This window comes from Prunus dulcis, chromosome 1 (genome assembly GCF_902201215.1).
Source record: "Prunus dulcis chromosome 1, ALMONDv2, whole genome shotgun sequence".
Taxonomy (NCBI): domain Eukaryota; kingdom Viridiplantae; phylum Streptophyta; class Magnoliopsida; order Rosales; family Rosaceae; genus Prunus; species Prunus dulcis.
The window spans coordinates 35,385,114-35,403,829 of record NC_047650.1 but is presented as its reverse complement, the minus strand read 5'-3'; the positions used below and the strand labels follow the sequence as shown (position 1 = coordinate 35,403,829).

General features: G+C 37.8%; 4 protein-coding genes across 6 annotated transcripts; 1 reads left to right on the top strand and 3 right to left on the bottom strand.

Annotated features, from left to right (window-relative positions):
- Positions 1-10: 10 nt before the first annotated feature.
- On the bottom strand, positions 11-3,248 carry LOC117624449 (ribosomal RNA small subunit methyltransferase H). The gene is made up of 4 exons (XM_034355700.1): positions 2,280-3,248; positions 1,889-2,200; positions 854-1,046; positions 11-710 (listed from the first exon to the last, which is right to left on the bottom strand). The coding sequence occupies exons 1-4, from the start codon at positions 2,622-2,624 to the stop codon at positions 283-285; spliced, it is 1,278 nt and encodes a 425-aa protein (XP_034211591.1). The 5' UTR covers positions 2,625-3,248; the 3' UTR covers positions 11-282.
- Positions 3,249-4,083: 835 nt separating this feature from the next.
- On the top strand, positions 4,084-5,361 carry LOC117624443 (guanine nucleotide-binding protein subunit gamma 1-like). Its single transcript, XM_034355688.1, has 5 exons — positions 4,084-4,230; positions 4,324-4,615; positions 4,711-4,763; positions 4,883-4,927; positions 5,044-5,361. Exons 2-5 carry the CDS (start codon positions 4,349-4,351, stop codon positions 5,123-5,125), a joined length of 447 nt encoding a protein of 148 aa, XP_034211579.1. The 5' UTR covers positions 4,084-4,230; positions 4,324-4,348; the 3' UTR covers positions 5,126-5,361.
- Positions 5,362-5,555: 194 nt separating this feature from the next.
- LOC117624425 (ubiquitin carboxyl-terminal hydrolase 26) lies at positions 5,556-13,542 on the bottom strand. Of its 3 annotated transcripts, none has more exons than XM_034355663.1 (15): positions 13,211-13,542; positions 12,392-12,489; positions 11,697-12,293; positions 10,711-10,966; positions 9,758-10,503; positions 9,527-9,635; positions 9,116-9,294; positions 8,719-9,003; positions 8,440-8,647; positions 8,073-8,144; positions 7,655-7,885; positions 6,991-7,254; positions 6,589-6,730; positions 6,238-6,456; positions 5,556-5,937 (listed from the first exon to the last, which is right to left on the bottom strand). In XM_034355663.1, the coding sequence occupies exons 2-14, from the start codon at positions 12,469-12,471 to the stop codon at positions 6,362-6,364; spliced, it is 3,264 nt and encodes a 1,087-aa protein (XP_034211554.1). In that variant the 5' UTR covers positions 12,472-12,489; positions 13,211-13,542; the 3' UTR covers positions 5,556-5,937; positions 6,238-6,361. The 3 variants fall into 3 exon arrangements, with proteins under 3 accessions (XP_034211554.1, XP_034211563.1, XP_034211567.1); XM_034355672.1 differs by having other exon boundaries at positions 5,556-5,934; XM_034355676.1 differs by lacking the exons at positions 5,556-5,937; positions 6,238-6,456; positions 6,589-6,730 and having other exon boundaries at positions 7,159-7,272.
- A 717-nt stretch (positions 13,543-14,259) lies between these two features.
- On the bottom strand, positions 14,260-18,233 carry LOC117615621 (uncharacterized protein At2g24330). Its single transcript, XM_034344732.1, has 6 exons — positions 17,985-18,233; positions 17,566-17,848; positions 17,203-17,347; positions 16,021-16,130; positions 15,057-15,480; positions 14,260-14,884 (listed from the first exon to the last, which is right to left on the bottom strand). The coding sequence occupies exons 2-6, from the start codon at positions 17,824-17,826 to the stop codon at positions 14,592-14,594; spliced, it is 1,233 nt and encodes a 410-aa protein (XP_034200623.1). The 5' UTR covers positions 17,827-17,848; positions 17,985-18,233; the 3' UTR covers positions 14,260-14,591.
- Positions 18,234-18,716: the final 483 nt, after the last annotated feature.

The window sequence follows — 18,716 nt, the reverse complement described above, 5'->3', positions numbered from 1 at the left end:
ACAAGAGAGAAACGAGAAGATTTCTAATACATGGTCATTACGCTTCCAACACCAACGTCTAGCATATTTGCAAGGAAATAGTTCCTATCAAATGAATGAACACTCTAGGGTTTGAGATATTTCATATATGTGGAATTACATTCCTCAAAAACAAAAAATGTCTATATAATCTAAACTCCCAACCTAAACAAAATGTGAATAAAAAATGGGGAAAACACCAGAGATGCAGATAAATATTGCTGTACGAATGTCTTCAAAACCTAATTCATCAAAATAATTAAACTAAGCCTTCTGAATCACCCTCAGCTTAGCACTTCTGGAACGGCTATTCAGGCTCTCTTCCTTTTCAGATGGTGTAATTGGTCTCTTAGTGAGAATTGTTCCTCTCAAGCCTTGTACCATTTGTTTGATCCATGCTTCACTTTCATCAATGTCATTCTTGATCTTTCTCAAATCTTTCTTCCGCGCTTCTTCTTCATTCATATCAATATCCCCATCTCCATCTTTGACATTGATTATGTCCAGAAATGTTTGTTTCACAATTCTGTCTTCCAAACTATGGAAAGAGATGACCGCTAGCCTACCACCAGGTGCAAGGCAGTCAAAACAAGCATAAAGAGAATCCTCCAGAGTCTTCAGTTCATCGTTGACAGCTATCCTCAGAGCTTGAAAGACCCTTGTAGCTGTCTTAATCCAACCTTGCCTTCCTTCTGTTGCAATTGAATTCGATTTTAGTAATTGAAACTTTTTTTGCATAGCCATGACCAAAACAAGCAAAGGTACTATAATTTTGACAGAAATGTACAATGCAAGGCCAAAGTAGAACCACAACAGAGCACAAGAGGATACCTACCTCGACTCAGAGGAGTCGCACTTTTTATAAGATCAACTAGATCACCAGTGGAATGCAATCCACCATTCAATCGGGCTTTAACAATTCTATTTTGAAGAGAGTACCAGTTACTTTCTTCCCCATACTCTCGCAGGATGCGCCCTACCTCAGTCTCTGGCCAAGAGTTTAAAATGTCTTCAGCTTTCAGACTTGCCTGTCATAGCCCTACTCCAATCAATTAAATGAAACAAACATTTAAAATGATGATGCAACCGGTAAAACAAAGGAATCATGTATGTCATTCCGCCTAGAAACTTTTCATTCACCCTACAATATCACCTAGAACTTCAATGAAGCAGACAGACATTGTTGGCAGCGGGCATTAATTTCGAAAAGAAAATAGATAACTAAGCCTATTTCCAGAAGTCAAGAGTCACAGGTTCATACAAATTATAACAAGGGGATCATAATTGGGGCCATTCAAATCTTTTCAACCCCACATGAGCCCATGATAGGCAATGTACAGCAGTCCATCCTCAACTGTCCTAAATATTAAATCCTCATGAAGGTCATGGCACATCCAATCCTCATACTTATGTAAAATATCGTCAAGGGCAGCAATTTGCTGCATGTACATGCATGTGGCGTAACTGTAGCCTCACCATATGCTTCTGATGAGAAGTGATTATAGCCTAAACATCAGTATAATTGGCATCACATTTGAGTTAATTCACTGACGCAAGCAACCCTGATGGACAAGTATAGAGAGAATGGTATTAAAGACTCCATGATGGAGTCCATCTAGAGAAATAATTATCACCATAAATACTAGATTGACTCAATAAGATTACCAACAGTCTATAACAAAGTTCTACCAACAGTCTATAACAAAGTTCTACCAGCTAAAAGACTTCAAAATGGAGAAACCAGGCAGCCTACACTTACACACTCAAATTTTTTATATGCATAATTAGAGAACAAAAAAAAAAATTTAAAAAAATTAAAAAACATTTTCCCAGTCTCCATTAGATATACGAATGTCGAAACATCTGTTACCTGAGGATCCATTCGCATATCAAGAGGTCCATTAGCAAGCACACTGAACCCTCTTTCAGGATCGTTCACTTGCATTGATGACATTCCCAAGTCCATTAAAATCCCATCAATCCCAGTGTCAAGGAGTGTCTCATCCACATCGCAAAGCAGAGACTTAACATATCTGAAATTCTCCAGAAAGGTGGAAGCTTTGAGGGTCGAAGAAGTTGGGTTATGCAAAACAGAGTTGATCCGTGCTCGAGCCTTCTCAAGCGCCACAGGATCAACATCAAGTCCTACATACACTTCCATTTCTGGATGGCCTTCAATTATCTGCAAGTAATTAACAATAAATCCAAAAACCCAACTCACAAAAACTTCAAATGAAGAGAGATGAAGAGTGATTACTGACCGCAGAGGAATGCCCAGCAGCTCCAACCGTACAGTCGACGAAGTACCGGAGCTGTTTGGATGCCGAGAATACATCCAAAACTTCACCAAGCATGACTGGAATGTGGGTGGCAGTATCTCCATAACGTTTAATGTTTTCCAATTTGAACTCTCTATCAGAACGCGTTCTCCTCTTTTCTTTTATCACCACTCTCTGCTTCAGCTTCTCCTTCTCCTTCTTCTTCTTGCTTGTGGTGCTGCAGTTGCTGCTGATACTAGAGGCGGTTGTGAGGCTTCGCAGACGGAATGATAACGAGGAAAAAGAGAAGAGCTTTGAGGCTGAGGCCGATGTTGATGCTATTGCCATTTCTTTCTTCCAAATCTATAACCACACTGATGTGGTTTTGATTTTAATTTTTGTAGCCCTAAAGTGGGATGCTGGGTTGGCCCAAACACCAAAACTCCACTATCCAAAAATCAAAAACCAAACTTCAAACCTTGAAGGGAAAATTTTACGAATTACACATGAAGTTTTAGGCTTGTTGTACACCGCCGCTTGAAAAGAAAATTGAAGCAACGTGCTATTTATGAACAAGCGCATTAGTCATTTGATTTTAAATTTTGACATCTTGGAGTTGGAATTTGGATTGGGGTTATGGGAATGAATTTTCGCATTTTTGAGTCATTTAAGAGTTTGGATTGGGGTTAAGGGAATGAATTTTGGCATTTTTGGGTTTTGAGTTTGGATTGGGGTTTCGTGTGTGAATTTGGGCTTTTGACTTAGAGTTTAGATTGGGGCTTCGGTTACGATTCTGACAATTTGTGTTTTGAGTTTGGATTATGGCATTTTGAAGTTAGATATTGGATGAGGGTTTTGGGTATAAACTTTGGAGTTCTGAGTTTGGATTGGAGTTTCGGGTATGAATTTTGGCATTTTTTAGGTTTGTGAGTTTGGATCGTGTATGAATTTTGGCCTTTTGTGGTTTTAAATTTTGAGTTTAGATTGGATTTTGGGGTAGGAATTTTAGAATTTAGATTGGAGTTTTGGATATGAATTTTAGCATTTTGGGGTATTGGGTTTGGATTAGGGTTTTGAGTATGAATTTTGACGTTTTGAGGTTTAGAGTTTGGATTGGGGTTTCATGTAAGAATTTCGGTATTTTGGGGTTTTGATTTTGGATTAGGGTTTCGTGCATGAATTTTTGTATTTTGGGTTTAGATTGGGACTTCATGTATGAATTTTGATCTTTTGTAGTTTTGAGTTTGGATTGTGTTTTTGAGTATGAATCCTAAAGTTTAGTTCAGGGAATATTAAAGAATTCAAAGAACTGTCTTCTTATTATAAGAAATCCGGTATAGGTGCTTTTCTTCTAGTATTCAAGGCTCTTTATTTTGGGGGTGTATATGATACCTGGGCTCCGGGCGGGGGAGATGTAAGAAAAATTGTTTAATCCAAAGTATCTCACAACCAATATAGAACACGGAGGAAGGGTTGGGAGATACTCTCATTGAAATAACTAGTAGCAGAAATTTTGCATTTGCATTAATGTGATGATTGAAAATAAGCAAAGCTTTGCTTATTGCAGAAAAAAGTTGGAAAGTCTATCACAGTTTGATTAGGTCTAAGCTAATCTTTGGTATGTCAACTGTCAAACCGCCAAAAGCAGTTAACAGAGAGAGATAGGTGGCGGCCTAGCTACTTTCATCCCCTACCCATTTGTCATCTCCATTAATATTACAAAATTATTATTAACATTATTAAATAAATTATATGAGGATGATGGAAATATATGGTCTGCCTGAGCTGTTAGCGTGTTGCCTGTCTCTGCCGCTCGTAAACCATTTTCTTCTTTTTGACCGACTGCTTTAGTTTTAAATTCATCACTCTTTATAATCCCATTGCTTTCTTTATTTATTTCACCTTTTTTATTCTATGTCTACTGCTTGTTGCTTTAATCATGAAAACAAACTAGGTCCACATTCTCTCTCTCTCTCTCTCTCTCTCTCTCTCTCTCCTTCCTTTTTAAAGTTGATCATTTAGGTCTAAAAAACAGGCTTGGTTGTAGTTGGTATTGGTGCAAGTAAGTGGTGATGTCGACAACAATGGATAAGCAAGTAGAAGCAAACCCATCATCATCATCATCATCATCACCATCACCATCACCATCATCATCTCCAGGAAGAGGAAGAGAAGAAGGACTAAAGAGAGAAGAAGAAGATCATGAAGGTGAAGGAGGAGGAGGAGCGGCTCTTCATTTTGAGGATAGAGCAAGAGCAGCCCAATATCCCACTTTCATAGGGAAGCATAAACTGGCAGCTTCTATATCCCATCTCCATAACCAAATCGACATCATCCAGGTCGGTCTTTCATTTCATTCTTCTTGTGTATTCTGTAATTGTTAGAAAAACCAATAATTTATCATTAAAAACAAAAGTTATGACTTGTGATGCAGAAAGAGCTGACCCAACTAGAGACAGTAGGTGAATCCTCCATTGTCTGCAAAGAGTAAGCAAAATCCAATGTTAATCTGTTTTATCAAACTTCAATCCAACCCAACATCACTTTTTTTCTTTTTTTTCTTTTAATTTTTAATTTTATAAATGTTTATGGTGAATCTCATACAGGCTCATTGCCAGCGTTGAATCCAGTTCTGATCCCCTGCTTCCATCGTAAGAGATAATTATAATTCCCACCAACCATGTCCCTTCTTTCTTTGTTGTTGTTTAAGAGGACTTTTCTTTTCTATCTTAATCTTGACTGGGATGGGATATTTGTGTACACACAGGACTAAAGGTCCAGCTGATGTAGGGTGGGATAGGTGGTTCAGAGGAGCCCACAACTCAAGAAGTCACAATCGCTGGATCTAAAAACTTGTTCACTTTCTTCAAAATCAGTGTTTTCTTTCTTTTATGCATTATCTTCAGGCAGGGGAAAATAGGAGGTTCTGTTTTTGGTGCACTTTCTTTGACCATGATTTGAATAACTTATTGGGAAGAACATGATTGGCATACAGACAAGCAAACATAAAAAATTACACGAAAGAAAATTCATTTGGGATATACCCCTTTGAGCATCTGTTATATTATCATACTCTCTTTTTCGATTTGGTTTTTTATTTTTATTTTTATTTTTGGTCTCAACATTGTCTTTGCTTGCTAAAGAGGCCTTAGTAATTAGAAATTTTATTCCAATTATTTTTATTATTGCCGCAATCGAAGATTAAGAACGAGTGCATCAATATACAAGATTGATTTCATCTACTTTCCCGCGAGGAAGTAACATTTGAGGCAGAGGAAATAACACATGAAACTCGCTTTATTAACACTTTATAAAACTTACTTGTACAATGACTAGCCGCAGAAGCTATTAGCTATGAGAGAAAACATCACACCCCATCAATTTTGACAAATCTACATTCAAGACAACACATGCCATGATAACTAAACATTGTTCGGCATATATAACAGGCACGGTAACATCCTTACGAACAGAAAAATGACCACCTGGTTAGAACCAAAACATTCGACCAGGACACGGCACACATCACATTTCCTTTTCCGATGTGCCAGCGAGCATGGCAGCATATGGCAAAATGTCTTCAAAGGCAAGGGACAGGGTAACCTACATTACACACGGGACCAGCCTTCAGGAAGCCCACAGTTACTAGGTTCAACTGCTTCTGGAACAAAAAGAAGAGTGAGAAGGGTCAAAATAGAAAATGATTTCCCAAACAAATCCTGAAAATCAGCGGCAGCATTTATCCATTTTTAATTGAAGTAAAATTAAAATGGAAAAAAAAACTCATAAAACATAATTTACCTAAATAGGGGAAAAGGAATCAGAGGAGAAAGAATGTACAAGATAAGGTTAAGAAGAGGAGAAGAAAAAAGAAAAGAAAAGGAAAAGGTAACACAGAAGATTCAGCAAGCCAGTTTATGGAACAAAAAGGAAGTAGTTGGATAGTACAATTGCAACTAACCTCAAAAATGCAGGTCTTCAGAATGCAGGTTGAAGTTTAAAAATATTCAAGTCACCTCCCCTCTATCAATATCTACAAAAACATGCATATTACATTCAAATATTAAATAGCAAAAGCAAGCATCTTATACAACTTGCGATGAAACATTTGCTGTCAAAAGCGTCCCACGAAACCCCTCTTCAGTGTGTTGCACATCCATTTTCTGGTCAGATAGCTCATCTGTATAAAAAAAATTAAAATGCATGTTATGGTTATTGAAATTGGCCAATGCATTACAATCAGACCAACTACAAACATTTCCTAAGCACCATATTTTAAAAAATGTCCAAATAACTAACAACATGAAATTACCAGCAATATCTCGGTTCTCATGGATTTCTGAATCGTTCACCCAAAGCTTATCCCCAGGGAATATATTCACGTCCGCAAGCGTAGCAACTTCATCATCAATTATCCGAGTACCTTTGTGAAGTACCTGGTTTTCCTTAACAACCTGCATAATGTAAAACAGTAATCAGATGCCAACAGGAACAAAACAATTTTAACTCATAGTTAATTTATATATTGAAAACACCAGGGGCACAACACGAGAGTGCCACCTTAAAAGGACAAGTTGTGAAATGAAACCAGAATACTTTCAATCTTGGAAAGATGGATGTGTAAACAAACAGAAAGTGCACATAGCACTTGTGTTTGTGCATGTGTGCATTAGTGTGTATGTTCGCTTGTATATGTTAGCTTCAAGTAGCATACCCCAAAAGATTCCCATATCATCATTTTTAACTGGTATACGGTTGTGGAACCAGAGACTTTCAAGCTTATCTGATCCCCAGTCTTTGTCTTCCGAGAGCGCTTGGAAACTCGGCGATCTGGATCAAAATTTGTTTCAGAAGGTTTTAGAATGGATTTTGGAGCTTCCTTGCCATGTATAAAGTACACATATATGTCCTCATTGCAATAGTCAAGCTTCCGCATTAGTTCCCTGCTTTCTCTTTCTCCAATGCAATCCTCACATATCTAGGAAAATTGAGACACCTAATCAGAAGAACAACTTCAAAAATGCTCCTTGTAACTTGCAAATTTTGATGTAACCCACACTCGAAATTTGTAAAATTTGTAGATTTTTTTCGTTAGCAAATGTTGCTGGCACTTAAATTCTGCATAATACCAAAATTGATTCCTAAAAGAGAGATGGGGAGAGACAGAGAGAACTAATTCCACAAGGCAACTTAAGCTACTACTTTCCATAAGTTAACTCGAGTAACCAATTATCCTACCAGAAGACAACAGATCCGAAGATTCCAGAGATTGGAGCTCCTAATGTAGACAAATTCTACTTTAAAACAAGTTTCCTCCGCTATGCATGACAAGAAAAGAGAAGGAAAAAAAAAAGGAAAAAAAAAAGGTAAGCCTTTACCTCAGGACAAGTCCTAATCACGAGTTGTCTAGACTCAACTTCACCATTTACTGGATTTGGGGTACTTAGATCCTCCTCACACATTGGCATCTCTTCGCAGGACCCTGCCAAATTATTTCCTTCAGTTTTACTTAACTCAATTTCAGCAGATATGCCCTTCTCCTGTACACCACCCCATTCCTCACAAAAGGATTTCCAGTCACTCTCAGGAATGATTATTAACCCATCCACCTAGAATCCACAGAGAAAAAAGAAGAAGCAAGAATTCCAACATTAGAGCATTCACACAAGATTAATCAACAAAAATAGCTGCAAGTTTACCATTCAAGATGGCCTGGCATCTCTCTCTCTCTCTCTCTCTCTCTCTCTCTCTCAAACACACACACACATATTCACAAACACATTTATTCACACTTACAGGGGGAGACTTCTGGGAAATTAAACCACGTTTAGAGACCAGATCAACAGGCCTTTCTAGAAGTCGTGAATGCTGAAAGAAAGCAAGAGGAAAGTTAAAATAATTTCATAACACTAATAACTGAATAAAAAGAAGGCAGATTGAACACGGACCATAATAGTTCTCAAATGCGCAACAAAACTTTTAGTTCAAATAATCAGTCCATAACTTGATGCCAGGATTCCTCAACTTGTTGAATTGGGACCAATGGTAAGTTTGTCTGACTTATGAGTATGGTTAAAGTAAAAAACATGCATATCGCCATTTATGGTCTACCAGAGGTGCTGGATATTCAACAGAATCACTGCCCAGAAAAGTTGCAAGTTACCTTTTCACACTTCAGCAAATCCATGATGCCCTCTAATGTTTCAGGTTTCTCCACTGAGGAAACATTCTTGCCACTTGCAGTAATGTAGTTTTTCCACTTCGAAAGCCAAGAAGAGGGTATCAAGTAATACTTGCAATCCAGAGAAAGTGGCACAGTTTTCCCTGTAAGTAATTTCTCATGAGTCTGGCGCTGTTTGAGCCTCACCACTCTGCAGCACAAATACTGGTTAACGCAATTACACATGCTTATCAGTCTGCTAGGAGTAAAAGTTTAAATTACCTCAAAGAATCCTCCATGCATGCAACTTCAGATAGTTCATCACTGCATTGGGAACACTGTGCAGAGTCTAAAGGAAACGTTGAACAACCCAACTCATCATCAGGCTTTACTGCAAAAGCATCTTCATAAAGGAAGAGCCAGAGATTCTCGGGAACAAGCAATCTCTTAGCACCAGTGGCTTGGTCAGGCATAAGTTGCCCATGAGGACACCTAATTGAAGCTGTTGGTCCCGCATCAGCTTCTGATGGAGCATCAAGAATTTTTCTTTTAAGCCACTGTTGTAACCTACAAATAGAAACTAACTAGAATTACTATAGAAAAAGAAAATATGATGCAGCAGAAGATTGAAGAGGTCTGAAGGAAGAATAAAAAGCAACAGAATAGTTTGCAGCCATACCATGCTTTAGAAACAAAATATTCTCCATCTGAACACCTCCCTGCTAGTGCATCCTCAGCAACTTGCTTCATGAGTATTCTCCTATCCCTATAGCTGTCAGCACATACTACATTTCGAGCCCCCTCAGTAAGGCAAACCATGCAGTAGGCATCAGAGGCCAGTATTGGGCCCCCTTTATACTGAAATTACCAACATTCGGTTAAAAAGGAAGTAAAACACATAGTGCAACAGAAGTAAAACACAGACATAGAAAAGATAAAACAAGCAAACAGAACATTTGACAGCATCAACACATAAGAAACCAGAAAAAGACATCAGGTTCATCACATACAGCATCATGATGCAATTTTCGGCTGTATGTAACCACAGTTCAGACAGTATTAGGTGAGTCCAAAATACTCAAGCAAATACCTTAGAGAACAACTTGGTCCATGCTTTAGCTGACAACCGCTTTATGGAGCCAACCTTTGACGCTGGAACTTTTTCATGTGAACATAGGATGGATGTGTTGTCAAGAACACTGCAAGTGATTACTGTGTAAGCCCACAAAAATATGCAAAACAGAGACCCTGACACTGTATTTCCAGCAGAAAGAAAGTTAAGAACTAGAAATATAAACAAAGACAGAAAGAATGTCCTTACGGTGAAATCATGTTATCAGCCCACTGACGGAGCCAGTCTGTTGAAATCCAGAAAAAGGATTCCTCCAAAGATCGAACAGGCGCTTCAGACAAAATTGAACGCACTTCCTGTCTACGCTCTGTGATATGATTCATCTCTTCTTCTTTTTTAAATTTGTATTTTTGGCAAGCATCAAGATATGATGCATTAAAGTTTTTAATCTCTTCACGAAGATGAGATGGAAGAGAACTACAAACAATATCACCTTCTATCTTCCTATCAATGGCATTACACTCTACACGCACTTTCTCATCATCCTTTCGGCAACGCCTGAGATTATACATCAGCATATATGCATCACTAGATGAAAACGTCTCCACATGACCAGAAATAGATTCCGTAGGTTGTTGGTGACTGACATCCACATTATCACCATTCGAAACAGCATTAATTTGTCCCGTGCGAGATGGATGAACTGATTCAGGTTTAACATTAACAGGCTTGGTATTGGAACCTGAAGGGCCTTCTCCAAATGGGTGAGGACCTAAATTTGAAACATGCTCATCATCAAATTCCCACCATTGTCCTGTCTTCTCATCCTTGATATGTGCTACATAGTGGCCACTGTTAACTGCAGTCCCCTTGTGAATCAGCACGGCTGACAAATCATATATTGATTCAAGCTGAGAAGGCTCAAATAGCCTCTGCCTCATATCAAGTACTTCAGGAAAAACGAATGCAGAAGTAATTTTCTTCTTTGTTGTCGTCTACTGACACAAATCAATAGAGAAGAAAATATTAAAATAACTATTAACCACAACTTCTATAACTAACCATATAACCAACAAGTGTACAACCTCTAATCTGCATCAATATCAAACATGTGTATTACATAAAACATAGCTTAGACGGCTTTTCTGTGCTCATCAACAAGTTAAATGGAAACTCTACATTCTCAAGAATATCATAACTACCTTTGGAAGGAAAACACAACGCTTAAGCTGAAAATTCAGAACATCAGGCAATGTCCGCAACTTGATGCTTCGGGTAGCATCAACTCTTGTTTTACACGACTCACAAAAATATTGATTCTCTCCATGAAGCTCTTCAACACTAAGATAATCATCTAAACTCTCATCCAAACTTTTCAAACCCTTCACATTCAACTCCAGCTCATAGAAATCCTCCATGTTGGAAGAAGCTTCAGAGTCTTTTCCACATTGTGAGCACCTGCATACATGCAAGGATAAAATAATAGCCATGTGAGATCAGCTGAAGGAATAACCGTAGACTCACCTTTATATGAAAAAGCAAATGTACTCAAACATTTGCTGCTGGGGCACAAACATAATGATACAAATAACCCAAATGAAAAAAAAGAGAGCAGCAAAGCTAAAAACTTCAAAAGTTACAAATGAACGGAAATATTAAACAAACTTCAGAAGTATATCTAATGCCACACCAGTCACTATGAGGAACAAGAACTTTATAAGTCCATCTAGAAAAATATGAACATTACAAATCTGATTCACAATTCTTTTACCAAAAAAATAGGAATAAATAGTTTTCTAATGGAGGGGAAGTATTTACTTTTTTTTTAAAGGGCTAACATCAACAAGAAAATGGCAAGCACGCATTCAGAAAACAACCGCTAATCAGTCAATAATCATTTGACAATTTTCATTTACACTGTTATTGGCTCCCTTGTGTATCACTTTGATTGGTATCTTGATCCCATTAAATTTTTTAAAGACAGGTTGGATAATTTACATCATTCTATGTACTCAGTCACTACCTATCCAAACGAAATAAGAAGACACCACAATGTTTGTGTGGCATTTTAAACAATTGACAAACATCAATTGGTAATCCCCATAATGCAAAAAGAACATAAAAATAACACAAAGAAAGGCCTTATCTGAAAGAAGTATAATTCTACTCCAATCAGATTTGGTTTTACCTGGTAACGTGGGATACACTTCCACGAAAAAGATCTTGAACAATAGATTTTGCCTTTGTAACTTTAGAGGTGCTCAGACAACGTTCAAGTAAAGAAAGAAGTAACGTTAGAAACTCATGACTGTCTTGTTGAACTCCATTATCTAACTCCAGCGTTTTTACAAATGGAGATGAGTCTATGAAAGCCATTTTACTAGCATGCAACTGTGCAAAAAGCCGAGAAAGTTGATTCAACACTGGCTGCCGTTCCAAAACCTCAGGTTCAACCAAGAAAATACCTTCACGGAAGGATTTATTCATGTACAAACATTGGAGTATGCTGTTAGCATAGCATGTTGCACCAAGATTTGTGAGGCCTGCAGGAGAATCAGCAGAAGAACGAAGATCCTGAGAAGGGTCTGGGCCAAGATTTTGCATAATCTCTGATGTCTTCTGCCATAGGCCAGATTTCCGACTTCCATTAGGAGGTGGAATTAGCCCACAAAAGCAATTTGGGTTATCTTTAGTATTCACACGGCAACCTTGACAAACTGGCTTCGAAATTTTATATAGCGTATTTATATCCTCATTTGTTACTTCACCTGTTGCATGTATTTTCCTACACAATACCAACCATAATGTGAGCCAACACATAACAAAGGTGCACATCAAGCAACAGAAATAACTTCTTTAACATAAACCAAAAAAACTTTATACCTCAATATTTCAGAAGTGGTGTCAACATTATCCCCTTGTCTATTTCTTTTATTTTTACTGCGTGTACTTGGTCGGCTCATTTTAACCACCGACCAACCCTGCAATGGACATGAATGCAAAACATGAATTCTTCAAAATTTTACAATGAATATGTGCAGAGAGAGAGAGAGAGAGAGAGAGAGAGAGAGAGAGAGATATATATATATATATATATAATCTAGAATTACAGTCACAAACTATACTCTCTAAAATCATTTTACAATGATCTTTTTTGCAATAGGATGTAGTCAAAGTGTACAAGCAGTTTATATACTAGCCCAATGCGTTCCATATCACTACTGTGGGATATTGGGTTTAAAGGTATTAGAAAACTAATTTTTAAGTTTTAATGGCTTCATGTCTATTTATTTTTATAATTTTCGGAATCTTTGGAGAAATACAGTTTTTGATACTCTCAGATAAAGCATGTCCTTGTACCTTGTTTGTCACAACACAACGGAAGCTTGCATTCTGATAAAATTCAGATGCGAAGACTTCCATCATGCATTCTCAAAGCTAGTCACGAATACATAATAAGCAAATGAAAATAAAATGATCTTCAAGCAGCAGTTTCCAGAAATAAAAAGGAGCAAACAAAACGAAATTAACAGAAAGAAAAAAAAAAAAAAAAAACCTAGAAACTACAAGAACGACAAAAACAACCTGATCGAAACCAACATTAAAAAAAGTAATCAAATCACAGTATCCAAGCATGTTAAAGCAAAAGAAAATTAGAGAAACAAAAACATATAATCAAAAGAGAAATAGCTCAAGAGGTACCTGGTTCTGAGGTTTGAGGAGCAGAGGAGGAACAGGAAGCTGGACCTTTGGAGCTGAAGCTTGGAGGAAGATGAAAGAGACGAGCTTTTGGTGTGAAATTGAGGAATAAAAATAAAAATATATGATTTTGGGGTTTTTTTTAGGTCAGCGTGCGAGGAATGGCTTCGATTTTGGTAACACAAAACTTGGTCTTGTTTGTTTTTTTCCTAATATATTTTTATAAAATAAAAAAAAATAAAAATGGTTGGAAAAGGAAGGGTTGAGCCACGCAGGGAAGGAGAGGGAGTAGCCGGACAGACAGACAGACAGACGGACACAAGGTTTTTTTTTTTTTTTTTTTTGGTTTTGTTTTGTTTTGTTTTGTTTTTTGGGGGTTTTGAATGAGAGTCGAGCACGGGGGCTGGTCAAGATCCAGTCAGAATCTGAGACGACTTTTACAGTCTCACATCAGTTGAAATTACCGCTCTATTATTAACCATCCACCTCAGTCCAAGTGTCATCAAATGAGTGGAATGAGGTGAGAGTTTTTTTTGGGGTAAAAAATGAGGTGAGACTACGTAGTTAAAAGGAAAAACCTCTTCTTTTTTTCTTTTTTTTTTACTAAGAAAATGAATCAATTATTTTTGATGTTTGTCAAAGAGATCTAGTACAGTGAAAAAGAGTCTTGATTTGCAGATTAAAGATTTCAAGTTCGACCCTTCATGGCATCTTAATTGTGTGTGTGAAAAACTCCACATTCCCGATAGTTTAAATTATTGCTTATATAAAAAATTTTAAAAAAAAATTCCACCCCAAATAACCCATTAAAGACCCGACAGAAGAATAACCCGTCCAAGAAATATTGAGGATCTAATTTCATACGGTTTCTCTTATTATATATATCCCGTCGATCATTTCCGTTCCTAACCAAATTTGCTAAAAATGTTTTATTTTCTCCTCGCCTTTATTATTTTGAACAAAGAAGTATGAGAACTCCACGTAAATCAATTTAATTTAGAATAGTTTAGATTCTCACTTGTATAAAAAAATAAAAATTACAATTCAGAATATGAAAAAATAAAAAATGACCGCAGCAAAGACTCCTTTTGGACCATTTGCACTACATCAGTAAAGTTTCAGCTTTCCAAATCTGGAAAGGTATTTGGACCAGCTGCAACAATTGAACCAGAAAAGAAAAACTCACAAGATGTACAAGATTACAATCAATCCATGTATTCTATGAACATAAAGCCCCAAAAGTTTATCGGCAAGGAAACTCAACATATTCTTGTACACGACCACGCATATAGGCAAACCTGTAAATTCATCCAGCAGAAAATAAACCCCATACCTACAAGCAAAGGGAAAAGAAGGCCTAATTGAGGAAAAGAACATCTTAACCCTACTCATGTTTTTCTAAACTAACTGTATCGCCGGACGCAGGCTTTTCGGTTTCTTCCTCAATCTCTGAACCAGCTCTAACAGGGCTGGTACTTGTGAGTACACTGTCATCCAAAGAGTCACCAGCGTGCTTTGTTGCCTCACTGCTGACCCCTGCTCTCAAAGAGCTCAAACTAGGGGTGATAGGCGTGTTAGAACCAGAAACACGCCCTTCCAAATGTTTTGGCTGATTTAGGGCGTGACAGTGCGGGCAATAATAGGTGATATATGGGAAATCCTCCTTCTTAGCAAGCCCTGCATAGAGACAAAAAAAGTATGAGATCATTATTTCAACCACAAGAAAGAAAGAAAACAACTGGTAGTGAGGAAAGTGCATGAGTGTGCACCATAATCAGGCCTTTCCTTCACTTGCTTCTATGAAAACATGAAAAAGCAACAGTGCCTACTCAGGATGCGGATAACCTACCATTGTGCATATGACAGTTGCCACATATGAGTGCATAAGACTGTGTTGGATCCTCACCCACAAGTAATGCTGCAATCCGAGCAATCCATCCTCCATCCTGTGGAGATGCTCCCTGAGGACTATGATGACTAACAATCAGTTGACTATGCTCAGAAACCTGATGACCGTCAGACCTTGCAGAACGAGGTGCCTCCTCTTCAGGAATAGTCAATGGGACACTCCCTGTACTATTAGATCTGGTGTGTACTGGTTTACGGTTTCGAAGTTCACCAGAATGGACAAGTTCAACATCATTGCTTTTCCCTGTTGAGGCATTAATCTCAGATTCATCTCCCACATAGAATTTCAGACCTGAATCTGTACCCAACTTAGATGCTAGGACAGTTGCAGCAGCTGCCTTTGCTGCTGGGTCAGGATCATATCTCTGCATGAAAGAATATAACTTAAGTTCAAACCAAGAAAACAGAGGGGGACAAGCAAGGTACATCTTCACATATACCATTACTCAAACACAAACCATTGCAGAGTTCCCCTAAAAACATAAATAAATAAAATAAAATAAAATCCAGCATAAAGGGCACAGGAGTCTTGTTCATTACAGTGCTTTTTTTGAAGAGATGTTCTCTCAAAGAAGCAAAAACTGATTCAGCCAACTACAATAGAAATAAGTATGCCATATGACTATTGCGAATTTGCAATCAATCTAAATGAATGGTTTCTTAAGGCCACTTTACATGACCTCCTGGAATTATTCCAAACAGTGTTTGTCTATATCATTTAAGAAACTCTATACAACCATTAACACAGTCAAATGAGATGAAGGGGCAAAAGGCATCAACAGCTACCCTATTCACCTGATAAAAGTTCAACAAGCTAACAAAGAATACCAAAGAGAATTCAATAATGAGGCATAAAGACAGATAACGAATGCAATATAACAACAAAACTTGCTTCTAATAATTACCTGAATAAGCTGTTGAGTAGTGTAATAATTTGTCCTCTCTTTTAGTTCATCAATTTTTGCTTGCCTTTCAGCCCGAAGCCTTTCCAGGCTTTTGGCATCCTTGCGATCACCTAATACATTGAAAGGTTGAGATATCAGATTTCTAATACATGCACACATCAACTTTATACAAGTAATGGTCACTAAGTTGCCGCATTAGATTGGAAAACTTGATTCATACAAAAAGAATGGGTTCATACAACCAATCATCCAAATTATTCAACAAACATTTTTGACAACAGCAATGAACTAATGAAACGTCATAGGTCTACTTTTCTAGCTTTCTTCCAATGATCCATTACAGCACCGACATGGTGTTAGACAACTAAAAAAACATGCCTGATGTTTCAGTTTGTGCTTCCTAAGATACAGGTATGCATGGAAGCTGTTAAGCATAAACTCAAAGCATACATAAATCAAACATTAACACGTCAAGACAATTAAAATAGGTACAGCCTGGAAAGAGAATTTTGCTCAAAGAAATATGCATGATATGTACCATATGTGTACATATTGAAAACGGTATTGAACTTCAGACATTGTAGATCAGGTATCTTTTATGAACTAGCCACCCACCAGTACCGTGCCCAATTCCAGTTCAAAGATTTGCGAATTTCGTAAACGATTCCCAAGAAAATTCCCAAATTTCATAACGCTTATTTTCCAACAGTTCAAACTCACAACTAATAAATTTAAAAAGAACTTCCTCTTGCATGGAAAGTGGCACACAATTAAAATACCAGTCAGCACGAAAAGTCCCCCTGTGAGGAACGATGTCTAAAGGAAAGGTCCTCAGTGACTTTCAACAAAAATTGTCTAACAAATGACCAACAATTTAATGTGTGATGGGCCTGTGTGAGGGGACCTTTCTTACTCCAAATGTCATACGCGGAGAAGCTACACACCCCATGCACAAAGAATGTACTATGAAGCTCAAACAAATTCAATAAACAAAGTAAGAAGTAAACCACGGAATGATGAACCAATAAGCCAAAATGCTTCCTAACAAGCCCAACCCAAGACACTATGACAACCATGGAACCAGATACCTTTTGCAAAATAAGTCCCAGATATTAATAAAATAACTAGAATCGTCACATGAACAACAAAAATTAAGGAAGTTGCAAAGTTTAAGATACTCACGCATTCTTGTGAAGGTCACAAATGCTGAATAAGCAAGAGAAGATAAAGCAGGCAGAAGAAACATCGGAAGAATTCGAAATGTCCTCATCTTCCAATCTAAATTTGTTGCTCTCGTTGATATTATAGCATAAGCAATTGCAATAATCTGAAAATGACAAAAGTACGCAAACACTTATCATTCCCTTCTAATATTTCACTTGCCCAACTCGTTCAAACTCTATATGCCAATAAATATGACGACGAGTACGGTGCAATTTCTAGATAGTATTGCCATAAAAGTTCAGAATTCTTAATTAGCCAAAAAAAAACCAGTTGCTGCAACAAAGTCCTAATTGATGGGTCCTATGAATGACATTACAATACCTCAAATAAGACAGAGAAGAGAATGAGATGTCTGCTCATGCGCCTCCACGTTATGGACCTCCTCTGCATTCTAGCAAGGACAGTGGCTTCTTCTTTGGAAATGTACTTGAGCCGCTTCTCGAAGTCATCGCCGTGTAATCGGAAGATCCCACTGAACATTCTGGAGAAAAGTCCCTTGCGCTTCTTCTTCGCAACCACCTCAGGAACAGTTGCCGCGTCTTTCTTGTCGGCTTCTCCGACGACGCCTTTGTCGTCCGCCATTATTATTCCCTTTCAAATTGCTCTTTTGAATTGAAAGTGAATAGCAAATCAATCATCAATAAGCAAAAGCAATACGCAGAGACGAATAAACAATCAAAATCAGATCTGGAAAATTACGAAAAATTGTGGGAGAGAGAACCTTGAAAGTAGAAACCAACCTTGGCTTTTCAGATCTTGGAGGCGGAGAAAGCGAGGGAAAGTAATGATGAAAGTCGACAAGGAAGAGAAGTCCGTGAGGGCAACGCAAACGCAGAGCTTTGATCGATGATGGAGAGAGAGAGAGAGAGAGTATCGGCGATGGAGTGAGAGTGTCCGAGGGAAAAAGGATGAAGGAGAGAAAGGGCGTCCTCTTCAAAAATGGGGCTTTGCTTTTTTTCTCGTTTTCTTTCTTCCCTTTTTTTTTTTTGGTTTTATTTTTTTTACACGCAAATATTCAATTAGACGCACCGCAAGGCTTCCAACGCGGGGCCGGATCACATGGTGAGTGGGGCCCACACCGGACCACGGACCCTCTTCTTTGGAGCGCACGACCGACCCCAACGCCAGCTCTCCAAACCGCGCTGGCCTATTAGACTCCCCCCGCCAAAAAGTCTAATTGCTCTTTTTTCACTCAACGACCTTTTTCATTACTTCATTATATATAATTCAGTTTCTCAACCCATTTTTACTTTTTTCTTTTAAAATGTGAACAGTTTTTGTTAAAAAGTTTTGAAGATGCAAATGAAATTCAATCTTTTCTTAATTGAAATGGGTTGTAGGCTCTACTTAATTTAGTAAGAAATGAAGAAAGCAGTTGGGTTTTAGGGCCATTTGGATGTTTTAGTTATAACTAATTTCTCTATCCAAATCATTTTCTAACTGCCTACCTACTCGTTTGAAACTGCTTCTAT